This window comes from Anopheles coluzzii, chromosome 3, assembly GCF_943734685.1.
Source record: "Anopheles coluzzii chromosome 3, AcolN3, whole genome shotgun sequence".
In the NCBI taxonomy this organism is placed as follows: domain Eukaryota; kingdom Metazoa; phylum Arthropoda; class Insecta; order Diptera; family Culicidae; genus Anopheles; species Anopheles coluzzii.
The window spans coordinates 85,018,536-85,038,880 of record NC_064671.1 but is presented as its reverse complement, the minus strand read 5'-3'; the positions used below and the strand labels follow the sequence as shown (position 1 = coordinate 85,038,880).

Genomic DNA, 20,345 nt, shown 5'->3' with positions numbered 1-20,345 from the left:
TTGACAATGTGTTCTGATAACTTTTTTTTTTCAAATATCCTTCTCAACACAAATTGTCATCTTTGTATTGAACTGTCATTTCTCAACAGCACGGATAAACAAGCAGCCGAGTGAAAGGTTTTCTGATAAATGGCTTCTCACTGTAGTTCAGATTCAGTTTCAGATCAGTTTATTTTCGGAGCAGGATTTTTAGACGCATTTAAAAATAGGGCTCCTCAGAACTATTCTGTAAAGAGTAGTTGCGCTAAGAACAAAATTAATAAGCCGTTTTGCAGTATCAGGTGTCAGGTCTGTTGGGCAAAACGAGAATAAAGCAATTATCCGCAGTACGCGATACTCGATATACGCGAATTTGCAGTACGCAATTCCTCTAAATTTGACAGCTTCATGTGTTTTTTGTAAATACTCTAATCCTTTGATTTATTGTATGCTCTTTTTGAATTTCAATGATGTTCTTAAGCATTTTGCATTAAATCTTTGAAAAAGATACCTGTTAGATACCAAAAAACTTTAATGCAAAACTCTGTGGCGATATTTTTCAACCCTCGAACCGGTAGTGTAAACTATTTTTCCAAAGGAATCCGCTATACGCGAAAACTCGAGATACGCTATTGGGCTTGGTCCCGTACGATAGCGTATATCGGATAATCAGCCATACCGGCGAACTCGTTCGTTCCTGGGAACGTTCGCCGCGACGCTCATTTTCACTTATTTCATAGCCCTCTAGATCAAAAATTAGAAAACCGTAAAGATTTTGTACTTGCCAACCTAGCGGTACAACCCTGTCCTCTCATGAGCGACGAATGTTTCTCGTCGAACGAGTTCGCCGGTACGGCTGAATGACTGTACAACTTGGTATTTTCTCAGGCTGACTGTGCCTGAAAACTCCTCGTGAGATCCTGAAAATCCACAGAACTTTGACATATACTTGACCAAGGCTCAAATTTTATCTTCACTTAATGATAGCTCTCGAGAAACCGATTACCGACAGGGAGCCTAGTTAAACCATAAAGAATGCGTGAAATATATTTTACGTAAAAACAAATCAACAAAATTAGAGCAGATTATTGTCGGGGCGAATGCATAAGCTAGGTTTAGATTTAAAGTTCAATAAAAAATAGATTATATAAATAAATTACTAAATAAATAAAATAATTTTCCATATTAAAAGCCTGGGTAAAAGATTTTTTAAGGCCCCCCCTATGGCAATCGAAGCAGCCCTGACAAGAAAAACGAGATAGTGTGCGGTTGATCGGTCATGCAATCTGTCAAATATTCAAAAAATAAAGTTTGTTTACATTTTGAACCGAACGATAGCTCTCACGATGTACAACGGCGAATGATTAAAAAAAGGCTACATCGGTGATGAAAATGTTGTGTGTAATGTGTAAAATAGACAGCCTTTAAATTATAAATGGTGGTAGAATCGACTTCGCACGCCTGAAAGCCGTTTAGGGTAAGTAAAACAAAGCTAATATTTGTAATATTAAATCAATTAAAGCGGTATTTTCTATGCAGCTGTTGTGCAACCGTGTTGAGCCGGCGATAGTTAGAAAGAGGGAAGAAAGAATGCCCGCAATCAAACTAAACGATGTTTGATCATGGAAAACAAGGTAAGTTGATAATGAACGTAATCCGCACGGTATCAAAAACTCCTCGCGTTTATTTTTTTAACCACTGGTTTTTTTCTATAGTTAAAAAGCATACAAAGCTCGCTCGCCGTTGGACGCTTGGACAATTACATTAACAATCATTCGGTGATCAGTTTGCGAAACGTCTTGCCGCACGCCTGGTACAGGCCCTTCTTGTCCGCGTCGGTATCGATCGTGGACTGATCGTTCGGCAGCGTCAGCATCATCACCTTCATCTGCGGGTAGTTGTGGTACGGCACAGTTCCGGTCGTCATCTCGATCGCGGTAATGCCGAACGACTAGAAGCCGTATCCGTGGTCCCGCTCCGTCTCCTCCAGCGCCATCCAGCACGACGTGCCGATAAACGTGTGGTACACCTTCTGCCGCGACATGTCTCCATCGGTGGCGAGCCACGCGCTCATCCGCTATATTTAAGGAGCCGTCGTCGCCGGGCAGTATGATGGCCACCTTGATGTCCACGTAATGAGCAATGCGAAATGTGCTCTCAATTGGCAAGCGCACAGCAAGAAACGTTACCGACAGTCTTTGTCGCCGTGAAAATGCTTCTAATGCACGGGTGAGTTGCATTATAACTACAAGCATACGTTTTTTTTCCTTTCTTTAGTTTCAGCTAATGCCAGACGAACGATCGAATGACTGTTGCTTCGGAAGGGAGGTCGCATTACAGATACCGACTTGGACATGATCCAGTCGGTCGGTTGCAGTTGTTCCATGGTGCTTCGGATAAGGCAACAACGGAGAAGCGCTCCGGACGCTCCGGAGAAGCTGATCGAGATCGGCGAAGCGGTGTAGTGTTGTGATATAGTGATTGTGTGTACATTTAAGGTGTAAAGGGTGATTAATGCTAGTAACGTTGTGTAATGTTATGCAGAACAAAATGCAGCATAAATGGCGATGAGCCAGCATTGTTTAAAGGTGCCGGATGTTATACGTTAGAGCCGTTCTTTGTGGTGTGATGTGTTAACATATTAAACCAGTATTAGGATTAGGATATAATTAGGATTTAAACCAGTGCCGTTGAATAAAATAGTGTACAACAGGTTAGAAAACATTCGGTGTATTTTGTTTTGTTTTTTTGAAGCTCTTTCGATTACCTATTACGGAAGCAAATATGTTTCACTAATGTGCAAAAGGTAAGGAATCAGTGATCGCGTTGGTAGGTAATTGCTCGTTTACGGTGTTTCTCCATTTGTATTTATTGTTTCTCGCCCGCTGTGTTTGCTTCCCCATTCCTCATAATGGTGCGTACGTTTCGTTAACAATGTGCATTAGATGGTGATGTTACATGATAAGTAAATGTTGAGCATGTTGGCGGGTTAAAAAAAATATTTTACTTGTCCTGCTCCGTTGGTTGTCTGGTTGTCTGGTTGTCTGGCTGGCTGGCTGGCTGGTTGGATGGCAGAATGGCTCACTGGCTGGTTAGTGCAGACTATGATCGGATGCGCATTTCCCTACGCCGTAGTGCCGGGTGCATCATACGTCGGTGTTGGGTTGCTGTTACTGGGCCGAGCGGATGCGCGTGCACACGTGGGAATAAACGACACGCAACCGTGGTGATATCACAGAAACTATATATTTTGTTCTATTTCATCACAAAAAAATTCTTGCCATTAATTTTTCTTTTTAGGTATTTTATATTGCATCGGTACGATTATCATGTTCAAAGGCTTTATCGAGAAATGCCAATACATAAATGGGTTAGTCCGTTTATATCGGTTTCTCAAACCCCTGCAAGCAATGGTCAATCATTTCAGTCTTAAACTTTTGACGAACGTAAGTATAAAAAAACACCTTAATGGGTTGATATGTTCAATTCCTACTCATGGCCTACTCATTTTCATTTGGTTGTAAAAATACTGCCTATACATTGTTTCATTTTGGTTTTCTCCCTCTCCATCTATCTCTTGATAGGAATGCCTGGTCGCTAGCTGTAGCTTCCCATCGATGTAGGCACCCGATCTTCGAGATTTTACTTCACCTGATCTAGCCATCGAACTCGCTGTGCTTCCTTGCTTCTAGTACCGAACTGAGAGCCGCTCGAACACCTAGCTGCTGGGGCACGAGGATGCCTTCTTCACAACATGCTCCAGCCATCGCAAACAGCCATGTCCGGTGCGGCATACGGCTTCAGTAAGCTCGTGGATGATCATTCGCATCCACACCCCATGCTCGAATTCACCGCCAAAGATGATCCGGAGGATGCGTCGGCCATCGTGTTTCGCCGCTGTCCTTTGCATGCTGTAAAGAAACATACCTATTCATCGTCGGCCAATGGTGCAGCACGAGCGCAACGTGATACATCGTGACATCATCCGGAAAACTTGCAGCTGGGGCACGGTGGTGATCTGAAGATAGCTGATTTCGGTTGGTCCGTGTACGAGCCGACCTTGTTCCGGTACGACGCGGTGCGTTTCGCACGACTATTTATCGCCCGAGATGGTACATGGTCAGCCGCACACAAAAACTGTCGATCTATGGAATTTGGGCGTGCTGGCGTACAAGCTGCTGTGCGGTAAGGCCCCGTTTTTGGCGACCACGTATGAAGAATCGTACCGTAAAATTATGAAGCTGCAGTTTAAGATGCCGCCAGATGTAACGAAGCCGGCGGTCCATCTGATCTCGCGACTGTTCGTTAAGGATCTGGCCAGCCGTATGCCGCTGACACATGTTGCGACCATCCCTGGATTCTGCTGCATGTGCACAAAAAGTAAATAGGTACTGGTGCTACCATGTACCATTTATCGTTATGTTCTAACTAAGTATGTTTATAAGATACCTGTACCTTTTAGTTTTTTAAACCCTATCTCTTATAAGAAGTAGTGGTATTTGAATTTAATATGAACAAGGCAAGTGTAATGATAAGTAATGATAATTGTTATTTGTGTGTTCACTCAATTGTTATTATACTTTCTTCATGTTCAACATCTATTATTATTTCAATTATTAACAATAAAATATGGCAAAATATTTTTTAAGCTATAGATCGTCTTTGTATTGAATGAGTGCAATTGATGGGTGAATGAATGCAAACATTATGATGATCAAGACCGTGACCAGCCTCTCGGGGTGCCTTTGGTGTCTCAGTTCTGTATAGAGGAGAGCGTAGAAGGGTATGGCTATATTCTTTTCGGCGCTGCCATGCACCTTTCGGTGCAACGATAAGATAGAGTTAATGTTTTTTTGCACCACTGAAGCACACACCAACCAGCACACACCAACCAGTGATTGACTATCCGGTTAGGTGATACGAATAAGTCTTGTAAGCATTTATACATAACGTCAGCATGACCACGTTTGTCGGCTGTAGCGGAAATAAAGCATAACAATTATTTATTTGTTACGATATAAATAGGAAGAAAGTGCAACGCTGTGCGGTCCCGTGATACAGTCATCAATTCGTACGACCTAATAACATGCCTGTCATGTGTTCAAAACTCATACGGTCCGTCCCCCCGTAGCAAGGATCAATTATCCTCAACTAAACTAAACTAAACTAAACTATCCGGCTGCGTGGTACCAAATCAGTTTCGAAAGCCTGTACAGGTCGACATGTTCGCATCGTTAAGCCAAAAAGAAAGAAAGTGCTGCGTTGTCGTGATCGATACGGTAAAAGTGCTTCCGTCTTAACAGAAGGTGCTCTATCATCTACCAAAATTGTTGTGTGAGAAATGGAACTAGCTTGCAAAAAGGTTTGGTCAGTCTGATTCATGAAAAAAAAAATCAAAATAGTTAGGTGTTTTTACTTCTCTTTTTCCGTTTTGGACATAACTGTTCTCACTAATGGTATGCCTGTACCACTAATTGATTTATCAATGTAATTAAGCTATTGATTACCCACATCAGGATAGTCAGTCCTATGTATGAGGGGGGCGGTCCATACGGGACTTGAGCCCATGACGAGCATGTTGTTTGGAAAACTAGTTTAGTGCATAACAATAAACTTATTTTCCTTCATTGAAGAACAGAGAAGCTGTTGTGGTCCGATCGAACTTACCCATTCTGTCCATCTGGGTATGCCACTCAGCGATAGCAGTCGACGGCTTCCGTATGATGTGTGCGTGGAAGGATGTGCGTGAGTTACAGGTCGCTGACCAGACGATTGAGAGAGAGATAGTGCAAAATAGAGGGAGATCTAACCTACAGCGCACATGTAGTGAGTATTCAAATAGGACTAACGGGCCCGTGCTATTCATTTATAATTAGGGAATAAAGGATTTTATATGTTTGTGTCAATGCAAAGTAATCGTTTTCATCATTGTAGTAACGTCCATGCATCCGACATCAAAGAAGCCAAAGCAATCAGAAACCGATTGAAGATTTTAAAGCTCGCAGGCCACAGCGGGCATTAAGCACTGTTGTGGAAGGTCAGTGTTTTACGAACAAGAGCCCAACTGAATAGGAAAGGACTGTTCAAAGGGGAGTGGTTAGTACCAACATGTGATCGTCCTGATGATAGTTTTAAGAGTGTGTTCCTTTAGTCAAATAATTATTGTTTAAAATACGGTCGAGTAAAATACGTATGTTTGTCAATGATAATAAAAGGTCAAGGCTAAGTATGTAGAGAGAAAAAATAAATAAATAAATAAATAAAAATAAAACATAGTCAACCGATCCTGTTAGTATACGATCGTCAGCAATTGACGTCGCATTCCAGCTAGCACCACGAGGAGGTAGGATTCGGAGTTCCAAGATAGCGGTTGCATAATAATACATCCGCTTCCTGGCATTAGCTAGCCAGCTGGAAAGAGCTCGATGAATTTAAAGTGTTTAAAAATACGAAGAACAATATGTTAATACTTACTCAAACTCCTGAACTGATTGGATGGCACGCAAGATGGTAATGAAATTGTTGGGCTGGGCTCGCTTAAGCTGGTACTCGCGTATATATTCTATTAATGCTCCCCGGTTTGTGCCTTTAGATCTTAAAAAGGGCTTGACACAGCGCCATAAATTCTCGATGGTCTGTGTGTGTACTAATGGATCGCTTGGGTCGACAAAATTTTCGGAATGGTTTATCATCTCGTGCTCATACCCTTTTCCGTCTAGTCCGATGTAGGCACGCCAACCATCCGTCACAATTGTCGTTCCGGGGGCCACATTGTTCATTATAATGCCCTGCAAGTTGCCAGCGTCGCGTTTCTGAACCAGCTCCAGAAAAATCTCTTTTGTCTCCCGACAAATACCACCGACCAGCCAAACCTGGTTGTTGTCCGCGATCCGTCCTCTGTGGTACTTCCGTTTGGTAATGACGGACTCGTCGATCTCCACAGTGAGCCCTTCGCCTCCGATCTGTTGTCGGTGGGTTTCCACATATTCAGCGCTTATTTCACGGAGTATTTTGAACCATTTTAGAATGGCTGTCTTACCTACAATGAGATAAAAATAAAACAAAACAAAAAATTTATCAAAACCGACTGATTGAAAAAAATACTAAAAATAAATTACCGGCTGCACATTCAGCTTCCGCAACCATCCGCGTCGTATTTCGAGACCACTCGAAGGTTATCTCCATCAACTGGGATAGAGACAGCCTCGAATTTTTGAAAATACTATCCGTGCGGACAGTACATTCCCAGCCGGTGCAGCTCGATGTAGGCTTGCAAATCCATTTGCAAGCATTGAAGCGCTTGGTTACCTTCAGCTTCATTTGTCTCTTGCACATGCTGCATTGTTGCGTTGGCGGCAAGAGTTCCGCTTCCTGCAAAAGACGAACCAACCCCAACTCGTTACACCCGCGGGTCGGAATCGATTACAGCGCATTGCACCTTATGCGCAGCGCTGCATTATTATGCGCTGTAATCGATTCCGACCCGCGGGTGTAACGAGTTGGGGTTGGTTCGTCTTTTGCAGGAAGCGGAACTCTTGCCGCCAACGCAACAATGCAGCAAGTGCAAGAGACAAATGAAGCTGAAGGTAACCAAGCGCTTCAATGCTTGCAAATGGATTTGCAAGCCTACATCGAGCTGCACCGGCTGGGAATGTACTGTCCGCACGGATAGTATTTTCAAAAATTCGAGGCTGTCTCTATCCCAGTTGATGGAGATAACCTTCGAGTGGTCTCGAAATACGACGCGGATGGTTGCGGAAGCTGAATGTGCAGCCGGTAATTTATTTTTAGTATTTTTTTCAATCAGTCGGTTTTGATAAATTTTTTGTTTTGTTTTATTTTTATCTCATTGTAGGTAAGACAGCCATTCTAAAATGGTTCAAAATACTCCGTGAAATAAGCGCTGAATATGTGGAAACCCACCGACAACAGATCGGAGGCGAAGGGCTCACTGTGGAGATCGACGAGTCCGTCATTACCAAACGGAAGTACCACAGAGGACGGATCGCGGACAACAACCAGGTTTGGCTGGTCGGTGGTATTTGTCGGGAGACAAAAGAGATTTTTCTGGAGCTGGTTCAGAAACGCGACGCTGGCAACTTGCAGGGCATTATAATGAACAATGTGGCCCCCGGAACGACAATTGTGACGGATGGTTGGCGTGCCTACATCGGACTAGACGGAAAAGGGTATGAGCACGAGATGATAAACCATTCCGAAAATTTTGTCGACCCAAGCGATCCATTAGTACACACACAGACCATCGAGAATTTATGGCGCTGTGTCAAGCCCTTTTTAAGATCTAAAGGCACAAACCGGGGAGCATTAATAGAATATATACGCGAGTACCAGCTTAAGCGAGCCCAGCCCAACAATTTCATTACCATCTTGCGTGCCATCCAATCAGTTCAGGAGTTTGAGTAAGTATTAACATATTGTTCTTCGTATTTTTAAACACTTTAAATTCATCGAGCTCTTTCCAGCTGGCTAGCTAATGCCAGGAAGCGGATGTATTATTATGCAACCGCTATCTTGGAACTCCGAATCCTACCTCCTCGTGGTGCTAGCTGGAATGCGACGTCAATTGCTGACGATCGTATACTAACAGGATCGGTTGACTATGTTTTATTTTTATTTATTTATTTATTTATTTTTTCTCTCTACATACTTAGCCTTGACCTTTTATTATCATTGACAAACATACGTATTTTACTCGACCGTATTTTAAACAATAATTATTTGACTAAAGGAACACACTCTTAAAACTATCATCAGGACGATCACATGTTGGTACTAACCACTCCCCTTTGAACAGTCCTTTCCTATTCAGTTGGGCTCTTGTTCGTAAAACACTGACCTTCCACAACAGTGCTTAATGCCCGCTGTGGCCTGCGAGCTTTAAAATCTTCAATCGGTTTCTGATTGCTTTGGCTTCTTTGATGTCGGATGCATGGACGTTACTACAATGATGAAAACGATTACTTTGCATTGACACAAACATATAAAATCCTTTATTCCCTAATTATAAATGAATAGCACGGGCCCGTTAGTCCTATTTGAATACTCACTACATGTGCGCTGTAGGTTAGATCTCCCTCTATTTTGCACTATCTCTCTCTCAATCGTCTGGTCAGCGACCTGTAACTCACGCACATCCTTCCACGCACACATCATACGGAAGCCGTCGACTGCTATCGCTGAGTGGCATACCCAGATGGACAGAATGGGTAAGTTCGATCGGACCACAACAGCTTCTCTGTTCTTCAATGAAGGAAAATAAGTTTATTGTTATGCACTAAACTAGTTTTCCAAACAACATGCTCGTCATGGGCTCAAGTCCCGTATGGACCGCCCCCCTCATACATAGGACTGACTATCCTGATGTGGGTAATCAATAGCTTAATTACATTGATAAATCAATTAGTGGTACAGGCATACCATTAGTGAGAACAGTTATGTCCAAAACGGAAAAAGAGAAGTAAAAACACCTAACTATTTTGATTTTTTTTTTCATGAATCAGACTGACCAAACCTTTTTGCAAGCTAGTTCCATTTCTCACACAACAATTTTGGTAGATGATAGAGCACCTTCTGTTAAGACGGAAGCACTTTTACCGTATCGATCACGACAACGCAGCACTTTCTTTCTTTTTGGCTTAACGATGCGAACATGTCGACCTGTACAGGCTTTCGAAACTGATTTGGTACCACGCAGCCGGATAGTTTAGTTTAGTTTAGTTTAGTTGAGGATAATTGATCCTTGCTACGGGGGGACGGACCGTATGAGTTTTGAACACATGACAGGCATGTTATTAGGTCGTACGAATTGATGACTGTATCACGGGACCGCACAGCGTTGCACTTTCTTCCTATTTATATCGTAACAAATAAATAATTGTTATGCTTTATTTCCGCTACAGCCGACAAACGTGGTCATGCTGACGTTATGTATAAATGCTTACAAGACTTATTCGTATCACCTAACCGGATAGTCAATCACTGGTTGGTGTGTGCTGGTTGGTGTGTGCTTCAGTGGTGCAAAAAAACATTAACTCTATCTTATCGTTGCACCGAAAGGTGCATGGCAGCGCCGAAAAGAATATAGCCATACCCTTCTACGCTCTCCTCTATACAGAACTGAGACACCAAAGGCACCCCGAGAGGCTGGTCACGGTCTTGATCATCATAATGTTTGCATTCATTCACCCATCAATTGCACTCATTCAATACAAAGACGATCTATAGCTTAAAAAATATTTTGCCATATTTTATTGTTAATAATTGAAATAATAATAGATGTTGAGCATGAAGAAAGTATAATAACAATTGAGTGAACACACAAATAACAATTATCATTACTTATCATTACACTTGCCTTGTTCATATTAAATTCAAATACCACTACTTCTTATAAGAGATAGGGTTTAAAAAACTAAAAGGTACAGGTATCTTATAAACATACTTAGTTAGAACATAACGATAAATGGTACATGGTAGCACCAGTACACTGGTGGACATAAAAATAGGAACTTTTTTCTGTGACCGAAAGACATAGTTCTTGTCAGAAATATTTGGTATCCCTGAAAAGGACTGTTTAAGTGGTTGTTGGGAGGAGGTGTTGCGGTGTTCCACAGAGCGAAAACACATTCTAACGGTCAATGTGGTGACCGTTAATCGCTATCACTTCCTGACAGCGTTTGGCCATATCGCCGATGAGCTTACGGCATTCGCTTCTGGGTATGCGTTTCCACATAACCTTGCAGCGTGTCCATAGATCATCGGCTGAACGTGCAGGCTGGTTCTTTAGCTGATGCTTGCGAGTTGACCACAGATTTTCAATCGGGTTGAGGTCAGGACTCAACGCAGGCCACGGTAGAACTTGCACATCCTTTATTCCACATCCAAAATTTTTTTCCTATTTTTATGTCCACCAGTGTACCTATTTACTTTTTGTGCACATGCAGCAGAATCCAGGGATGGTCGCAACATGTGTCAGCGGCATACGGCTGGCCAGATCCTTAACGAACAGTCGCGAGATCAGATGGACCGCCGGCTTCGTTACATCTGGCGGCATCTTAAACTGCAGCTTCATAATTTTACGGTACGATTCTTCATACGTGGTCGCCAAAAACGGGGCCTTACCGCACAGCAGCTTGTACGCCAGCACGCCCAAATTCCATAGATCGACAGTTTTTGTGTGCGGCTGACCATGTACCATCTCGGGCGATAAATAGTCGTGCGAAACGCACCGCGTCGTACCGGAACAAGGTCGGCTCGTACACGGACCAACCGAAATCAGCTATCTTCAGATCACCACCGTGCCCCAGCTGCAAGTTTTCCGGATGATGTCACGATGTATCACGTTGCGCTCGTGCTGCACCATTGGCCGACGATGAATAGGTATGTTTCTTTACAGCATGCAAAGGACAGCGGCGAAACACGATGGCCGACGCATCCTCCGGATCATCTTTGGCGGTGAATTCGAGCATGGGGTGTGGATGCGAATGATCATCCACGAGCTTACTGAAGCCGTATGCCGCACCGGACATGGCTGTTTGCGATGGCTGGAGCATGTTGTGAAGAAGGCATCCTCGTGCCCCAGCAGCTAGGTGTTCGAGCGGCTCTCAGTTCGGTACTAGAAGCAAGGAAGCACAGCGAGTTCGATGGCTAGATCAGGTGAAGTAAAATCTCGAAGATCGGGTGCCTACATCGATGGGAAGCTACAGCTAGCGACCAGGCATTCCTATCAAGAGATAGATGGAGAGGGAGAAAACCAAAATGAAACAATGTATAGGCAGTATTTTTACAACCAAATGAAAATGAGTAGGCCATGAGTAGGAATTGAACATATCAACCCATTAAGGTGTTTTTTTATACTTACGTTCGTCAAAAGTTTAAGACTGAAATGATTGACCATTGCTTGCAGGGGTTTGAGAAACCGATATAAACGGACTAACCCATTTATGTATTGGCATTTCTCGATAAAGCCTTTGAACATGATAATCGTACCGATGCAATATAAAATACCTAAAAAGAAAAATTAATGGCAAGAATTTTTTTGTGATGAAATAGAACAAAATATATAGTTTCTGTGATATCACCACGGTTGCGTGTCGTTTATTCCCACGTGTGCACGCGCATCCGCTCGGCCCAGTAACAGCAACCCAACACCGACGTATGATGCACCCGGCACTACGGCGTAGGGAAATGCGCATCCGATCATAGTCTGCACTAACCAGCCAGTGAGCCATTCTGCCATCCAACCAGCCAGCCAGCCAGCCAGACAACCAGACAACCAGACAACCAACGGAGCAGGACAAGTAAAATATTTTTTTTAACCCGCCAACATGCTCAACATTTACTTATCATGTAACATCACCATCTAATGCACATTGTTAACGAAACGTACGCACCATTATGAGGAATGGGGAAGCAAACACAGCGGGCGAGAAACAATAAATACAAATGGAGAAACACCGTAAACGAGCAATTACCTACCAACGCGATCACTGATTCCTTACCTTTTGCACATTAGTGAAACATATTTGCTTCCGTAATAGGTAATCGAAAGAGCTTCAAAAAAACAAAACAAAATACACCGAATGTTTTCTAACCTGTTGTACACTATTTTATTCAACGGCACTGGTTTAAATCCTAATTATATCCTAATCCTAATACTGGTTTAATATGTTAACACATCACACCACAAAGAACGGCTCTAACGTATAACATCCGGCACCTTTAAACAATGCTGGCTCATCGCCATTTATGCTGCATTTTGTTCTGCATAACATTACACAACGTTACTAGCATTAATCACCCTTTACACCTTAAATGTACACACAATCACTATATCACAACACTACACCGCTTCGCCGATCTCGATCAGCTTCTCCGGAGCGTCCGGAGCGCTTCTCCGTTGTTGCCTTATCCGAAGCACCATGGAACAACTGCAACCGACCGACTGGATCATGTCCAAGTCGGTATCTGTAATGCGACCTCCCTTCCGAAGCAACAGTCATTCGATCGTTCGTCTGGCATTAGCTGAAACTAAAGAAAGGAAAAAAAACGTATGCTTGTAGTTATAATGCAACTCACCCGTGCATTAGAAGCATTTTCACGGCGACAAAGACTGTCGGTAACGTTTCTTGCTGTGCGCTTGCCAATTGAGAGCACATTTCGCATTGCTCATTACGTGGACATCAAGGTGGCCATCATACTGCCCGGCGACGACGGCTCCTTAAATATAGCGGATGAGCGCGTGGCTCGCCACCGATGGAGACATGTCGCGGCAGAAGGTGTACCACACGTTTATCGGCACGTCGTGCTGGATGGCGCTGGAGGAGACGGAGCGGGACCACGGATACGGCTTCTAGTCGTTCGGCATTACCGCGATCGAGATGACGACCGGAACTGTGCCGTACCACAACTACCCGCAGATGAAGGTGATGATGCTGACGCTGCCGAACGATCAGTCCACGATCGATACCGACGCGGACAAGAAGGGCCTGTACCAGGCGTGCGGCAAGACGTTTCGCAAACTGATCACCGAATGATTGTTAATGTAATTGTCCAAGCGTCCAACGGCGAGCGAGCTTTGTATGCTTTTTAACTATAGAAAAAAACCAGTGGTTAAAAAAATAAACGCGAGGAGTTTTTGATACCGTGCGGATTACGTTCATTATCAACTTACCTTGTTTTCCATGATCAAACATCGTTTAGTTTGATTGCGGGCATTCTTTCTTCCCTCTTTCTAACTATCGCCGGCTCAACACGGTTGCACAACAGCTGCATAGAAAATACCGCTTTAATTGATTTAATATTACAAATATTAGCTTTGTTTTACTTACCCTAAACGGCTTTCAGGCGTGCGAAGTCGATTCTACCACCATTTATAATTTAAAGGCTGTCTATTTTACACATTACACACAACATTTTCATCACCGATGTAGCCTTTTTTTAATCATTCGCCGTTGTACATCGTGAGAGCTATCGTTCGGTTCAAAATGTAAACAAACTTTATTTTTTGAATATTTGACAGATTGCATGACCGATCAACCGCACACTATCTCGTTTTTCTTGTCAGGGCTGCTTCGATTGCCATAGGGGGGGCCTTAAAAAATCTTTTACCAAAGCCTGTTATTCTATCCTTTTTTTCTGTAAATATCACCATTGATAAAGTTTTCAAGGTTGGAGGAGCTCACCTCAAAACAACCGATAACTCTCCGTACGCATGAGGCACTCACTTTTGTTGCCCGCGTCTGCCAGGCAGAGCATAAACCAAGGTTCAGCCATATGTGTACGTCTTGTTTGCCCATTTTCGAACATCAGCTGCAAAAAGATGGCGAACGCCCGAAATGATAGCTGCACCGAGACCTGTCAGTCTACGCATCTTGGCATTTCCATTCGCAACCTCGAACAGGACGGGTGTGTGTGTCGCTCGTCATCGTCTTCGTTCGCCTGTGTCCAACAGCAGCAGAAGGCAGAAGGTTTTTTGTTCGTGTAAAGTGTGTAAAAGTCAGGCGTGCCCGTGGCAAAAGCTGTACCAGTACCTGCGAACGGGACACAGCAGCCAACTCACAGCCAACCAAACGTAAAGTCCGCGTGTGTGTTTGTTGCGTGCAGAAGTGGTGACCCTCGTACACTGCCAGCGACAGTGGTAGCAAGCAAAAAAAAAACCGTCAGTGGAAGAATTTTTCCTCGCGCCGCGAGTGGGTGAAAAGTGGGTGCAAAACCCCCTTCGGGCAAACAAAGCAACAAAAGTGTTCGGTACGCGTAAGCGCGTGCCTGTGTGCCGATAAGATGCTGTGCGTGTGATGGGTGTGTTTGTTTAGTTTTGTTTTTTTTTCGGTTCAGGCAGCAAGATCGTGCCGTGAAGTGTGTGAAAGCCGCGACGTCCTCCTTTGCCGTGAAAATCGGCACTTCACGGAGCATTGTCCACACACGCCAGGCAAAGGTGTGCATCGAGTGTGTGTGTGCGTGTGTGTGTGCGTTGTGTCCAGGTGGCTAGTGAAAAATTAACCTTTTCGGAGTGTGAAAAATGTGTGCAAGCAGCTAAAACGAGCTCGCTCGCTGTGTGTTGTATAAAGTAGAGTAAAATATGCGTTTTGCCTGTTAAAAAGGTGTGCGTGTGTACGTGCGTGTTTGTGTGCGTGTGTGTGTGCTGAGCGTTAAACCACACTACTACCACAACGGTAAACGAGGAAGCGAAAGTGTGTGTCCGTCGCGTCCGTATTGAACGTCGGCTTTGTGTGTGTGTGTGCGTGTGTATGTGTCGCCGTGTCAGTGTATGCGCGTGTGCGTGCGAGTGTGTGCGGTAGTAGTATGTATTGAAGCCAGAAGGCACCAGCGCTGGTGCGCAGAGATAGGAGCGAAGGAAGAAAGAGGAGAGAAGAAGCAACAACAAAAAAAAAACAAGTGGAAAGAAATGATGTCAAAACCGGAGCCCAATTGAGCAGGCTTTCGCTGTCAGGTTGATTTTTCCATCCGTGCGGAAGTGTTGCGTGCGCGCTACCGGAAGTGAACGGTTCAGGTGGTCGTGAATTCGGGAGCATTTGCACCAGCTGCAAAGGTCCATCCTCCGCGACGCTGCGCCACCCCGATCGCCATCATCATCGCCAAGAGGAGGAGGAGGAGGTGGAGGAAGGTGTTCTGCTTGGATTACTCATCTCCGTGAATCGTCGGTGCGTGTGTGTGTGTGTGTTGCTTCTTTTTGCCCGTTTTTGTTGTTGTTGTTGTTTTGCTCCGGCTCAGTGGCGGCCGTTGGGGAACGAATCGGCGGATTTCGTCATCTCGCGGAGCCGTTTCGTTCGATTTGTGCGGGGTTGTTGCTGACATATACAACCACCACCACCACCACCTCTCCGGGGGCTTCAATTCAGATCCCACCTCCACACACACAGATCTCCTCCCATTTCCCTCCCTATCCGCCAGCAAAAAAAGTTGCGAATCCTGGCCACGCGACCGTATGCAACCTGCCCTCCGTGTCCAGCCCACGCCAACCCCGTGAGTGTGTGAGAGCATAAGTTGCAAACGTTCAGCCCCCCCTCTCCCCACACCCAACCCAACCCCCTTGCCCCGTGCTCACCCCTTTCCTTCGTCACACCAATGCCGGGCGAAGAAGCGTTGGTGATGCAGTTTGCCCCGTCGACCGCAACGCACTGGTGAACTTTTTACTGTGCAACTGAGAGATCGCGCGCGAGAGAGAGAGAGAGAGAGCGAGTGTGGGAGTGAAAAATAGTGTGTGTGAAAGAGAGCGAGCGAGCGAGTTTTGAGATAGAAAAAAAGTGTGGAAAACGCACCTTCAAGATGGAAAATCAACAACACCAGCAGCAGCAGCAGCAACCATCAACACGGTCTGCGTACGACATGGAAACCCAGGAGTCCCGATTTGTAAGTATCTGCTTCCCTCGCGATTGTCTTGCTTTAAGCGCCCTAAGTGCGTAAAACAACCCAAGTAGCCGTGTAGGTTGGGTGTCACCTTCGTGCAAGGTGTGTGCAAGGTTGACCGCCGACCGACGATTGGCGTCGTAACGGTGGGAGATGGGAAATAGTCCTTCCACAAAAGGACACACACATCTAGTTAGCTCTCTGTTGTGTCTCGGGACAACAAACGCGCGCGCTCCCCGTGTGTGTGTGTCTGTGTCGTCGCCTTTCGCGGTGGGCGAGTTTGCGCAACAGTTTGGGGGCGCATTAGTGGAGCACACACTAGCGCCACAGATGACAGCGACAGTGTGCGTGTGCGCCTGGTTTTTTCCTTTGTGTGTTGTGTGAGCAGCTAAAACGGGGGAAGGGTCTCGGTCATCTGATTTTGGGACCGCTTTTGCATTAGATTTAATTAAACGGTACGATCTAATGCTCATTGCATTCCTGCTGCCACACGCCACGCTTTGCTTTTCCGCAGTGAATGAACTGTCAAATTTAAATTTCAAAACAGTCAAGGTGAGCGATCGGTACACGGAAAAAGAGGGCGACAAAACATATCATCTGTCTGGCGGGTGAAGGTTGCGTCTAGTGAAATAAAGAAATAAAGAACCTGCTAAACCAACCAAAATGAGATTCATTTGCATCACAAACAGCAGATAGAAAGACAGATTGAAAAAAACATATGGCGAGCTACATTTACGTTTTTATGGTAGACTTCGTGGAGAATTAGGACCCAATAAACCTGACAATTTGTCATTAATTTATACGGCAGATTGATTTTTGCCATTTTGGAAGAAAGACTATAAAGGAAATCCGACCTGCTTCCTTCATGATCTCTAGGAATGCAACTGTTGTTGTTATCGTTCTTTATTTTAAATAAACCACAAAGAAGCTGCTGGTTTTGTATTTGGATGCGTTTAGCAAGTGACAAATATTTTCTAACACAAAAGGTTGTGACATCAATCGGTAATGTACTGATGGACGAAATCAGTGTGTCTCCGGTATCTTGTTATCTTGTGATGTGTTCTGTTTTTTTTTTCGTTTTGTTTTTATTGGCTTGCTGCCTTTTTTGTTGTGATTTTTACACACTTCTTATCATCGCTTACCCCGTCGTGAATCATGTTTTTGTATACATTTTTCCTAGCGAATGTGTGTTTTGCTGTTTTTCTTATTAGATTTTTTTGCTCCGCAATGGTGGTAAGCTTGCCGAGAAATCGCACACCAAATTTCGTTGGTCCAATTGCTGTGTGTAACAAACTTTTCATCGCGCGTGTGTGTCATGTATGTGTGGCGTACCAATTTACCTTTCCCAATGTACCAAACCAACGCCAAAGAGCGACTCTCGTAGGTTTTGTAGGAGGGACCATCACGGCTTACAATTGCCATCTTGCCGTAATCGAGCAACGGCAACGAGCAAGCAATAAAAGAAAAACGGCCGCCGCGATGAAGAAATGCTTATCAAATTCCGGACGGCGGTATACACAATGCACGAGCGCACACACAGACACACATACACACGCACTCCATTTAGCCGGCTTCGGCGTTCCCATTCCTTAGAAAACGTAAACCCCCCTACCCCATGTTTGGATGCTAGTGAGAAAGAGTGGAAGAGGGGAGTGGGTCAGGGAGGCGTACTGCAATTTCGCGAAGGTGCACGAATGATTCGACGAACCATTGCGGCTGGCCAAAGCGGCTTGAATTGTCGTTTTTTTTATTTGTCGCGTGTGGTGTGGTTCATTCTTGATTTGAGATTCGTCGAATTAATGAATGAAATTGAATTATTATTTGGCCAGTTATACACAGTCACTTATCTCATTTCCTGCGGCGTTTATTCGCCATTTGTTATTGATACACGATTTGCAAAAACACATGTACAGTGCATTCCAGTCATTTGCGTATACCTGGGATTTTGAGAAATGTTCAATGTATCGTTGTACAAAGCCTTATCATCTTCTACCTTTTTTCTTGTATACAAAACAGAAGATATGAATTCCATTCGTTGTTCAAGTTTTACCACAAAGGAACTATTTTGTGAATGGGTCCCTTTTCCTTTTAAGTTCATATGCTGAAACTTCAGCCCATCAGCTGTCTGCATTGTATAGCAGTTTTCGAGCAGCTATCAACGTGTTTATGATATTCAGGTGGGCTTATCCCAAGGTGTAAGTGCTTAGAAGGTTGAATCGCTTCTGCTTTTGAATAAACAATTTTAAGAGTGTTTTGAGTATTCGTCAAGCCTCTAGGAAGTCAATTTTGATCAAAAGTTTTCACCAGTCCTGTTAAAAAGTGATATTCAAATTTGGTTATAAAAAAGCAGACTATGAGACCACCTGGTATACTTACACTTTGATTGTAGAATCCACCACCTGATCTCTTTAATGCACCTTGGGTTAAATGTAAACACCACCTTGTTTTGACAGTTATCCAGCAGGTACTCGAATCTAATTCTATTAATTAGAATTATGGTTTGAGGCTGAAATAATGCCGGCTGTAAATCGCAGGCTAGTTTTGGGTGTGGATTTTTATGGAGTGTTGACATGATTTCAGCCGCCAACTGTCAAACTCCATTTGAAAAAACTGACTAATCCGATGAAAGTCTCCAATTTTGGTAAACACAACCATTATATGGCTTATAGTATAGTAAAAGTATTAAAAATGAATGCAAAATTATTTTAACTAATTCTGAAACATTGCTATATGAATGATTTTGGTAGGAAATATCCTTAGTTGAACACTTTTACTGAGAAACTAGTTAAAGGATGATGATTTCCTAACTCAAGTGGCAGAAAAATGGCTAGTATCCTCAGCAATATAGTTATTTTTCGTTCTATTCTTGTATTATTTTAAGATATTGGTTGTTTCTAAGGGGAGTCCTAAATCGCAGCTTTCCTCATGCAGACCTTTTTGGTCAATTTGCAATTTTGTTGGAAACCCTTTTCTTTCGAAATGCCCAAAATTGTAATGCCCAGGTGAAAACAAAAGCACCCCTCCCTCACCACAAACGGAAAGCATTAATTAGCTTAAAGAAACAGAAACCCAATTTGTCGACGAACCTCCCGCTGCTGCTGCCGTCGTGTGTGTGTGTATGTTTATCAACATTGCAAATCAACCTGCTGGGGCCGCTGGGTTTGAACCCTCCTTGCCATCGATCCAAGTAGTAGCCCAACCACTTTCGCTCTCTCTCGCCAGCCAGATTTCCTTTATTTTCACCCTGCGCCACCGGCTGAGTGCTTGTGTGTGTCACCTTTCGCCATCAGCGGGCTCGCCTTTCGCCGCCCGTTTTCCCATTGGCAGGAGAAGGCGGGGGCATCACAAAAGAGTGGTGGTTGTGTGTGTGTGTGTCTATTTATTTTCCATTTATTCCAGATTTACACCCAAATCACACCCCCACCCCTTCTGCACTCTCCCCTTTACCAATATCAACTGCATTCATCAAAACCGACCGACCAAGCCTCGGAACCACTCTCTCCCTTCTCTCTCTATCTCTCTGTGGTTTGGTTTGGCATGGGAACATGCTTCTTATCATTGTGGCTTTGTCTCTTGTGACTTGTTTCCCTCACTTCCCCCTTGCCGAAAGGAGAGGCTTTTAGCAAACGGTTCAGGTGCACTTGCTTTTTTATGTTGACGCTTTTAATGCAAGGGTTTAAACCTGCTGCCAGTGTTTGCTGATGTATGCCTCGAGACACATACACACACACAGCCATGCCTTCCCCCCTGGCCCTAGAAGAGTCAGATGACGCAGCCCAAAGGGTACACAAACCCGTACCGGTCATGTATTATTTACGTGTTGGATGTATCGCGGCAGGTTCGTCGCTTATCAGCAAAGTGAAAATTCAGCTCACACACCTTTATTTGCGTTGCAATTTCGAACTGGTTTGGCCAACCCGGGGTTTTTATGCTCGTGTCAGCTGCGGAAGCATAACAGTTTGCTGTTACGAAAGCAG

General features: G+C 44.1%; 1 protein-coding gene and 2 long non-coding RNA genes across 20 annotated transcripts in view; 2 read left to right on the top strand and 1 right to left on the bottom strand.

The window, feature by feature from the left end:
• Positions 1-1,179: 1,179 nt before the first annotated feature.
• On the top strand, positions 1,180-7,305 carry LOC120950909 (uncharacterized). Of its 2 annotated transcripts, XR_005751161.2 has the most exons (4): positions 1,180-1,456; positions 1,519-1,613; positions 1,695-3,425; positions 3,564-7,305. It is a non-coding gene; the product is annotated as an uncharacterized LOC120950909 (long non-coding RNA). The 2 variants fall into 2 exon arrangements; XR_007452748.1 differs by having other exon boundaries at positions 1,180-1,613.
• A 3,181-nt stretch (positions 7,306-10,486) lies between these two features.
• LOC120950910 (uncharacterized) lies at positions 10,487-14,291 on the bottom strand. The gene is made up of 3 exons (XR_007452749.1): positions 13,673-14,291; positions 11,861-13,591; positions 10,487-11,722 (listed from the first exon to the last, which is right to left on the bottom strand). It is a non-coding gene; the product is annotated as an uncharacterized LOC120950910 (long non-coding RNA).
• Positions 14,292-14,377: 86 nt separating this feature from the next.
• The window catches only part of LOC120959462 (patronin), a 59,843-nt gene continuing 53,875 nt past the window's right edge, over positions 14,378-20,345 (top strand). For 16 of the 17 annotated variants that reach the window (XM_040382862.2, XM_040382871.2, XM_049610380.1 and 13 more), the window contains exon 1: positions 14,378-16,371. In XM_040382862.2, the coding sequence (XP_040238796.2) occupies positions 16,288-16,371 (84 nt within the window). In that variant the 5' untranslated portion in view covers positions 14,378-16,287. The remainder of the gene's footprint in view (positions 16,372-20,345) is intronic. The other variant, XM_040382870.2, reaches the window with a different exon arrangement.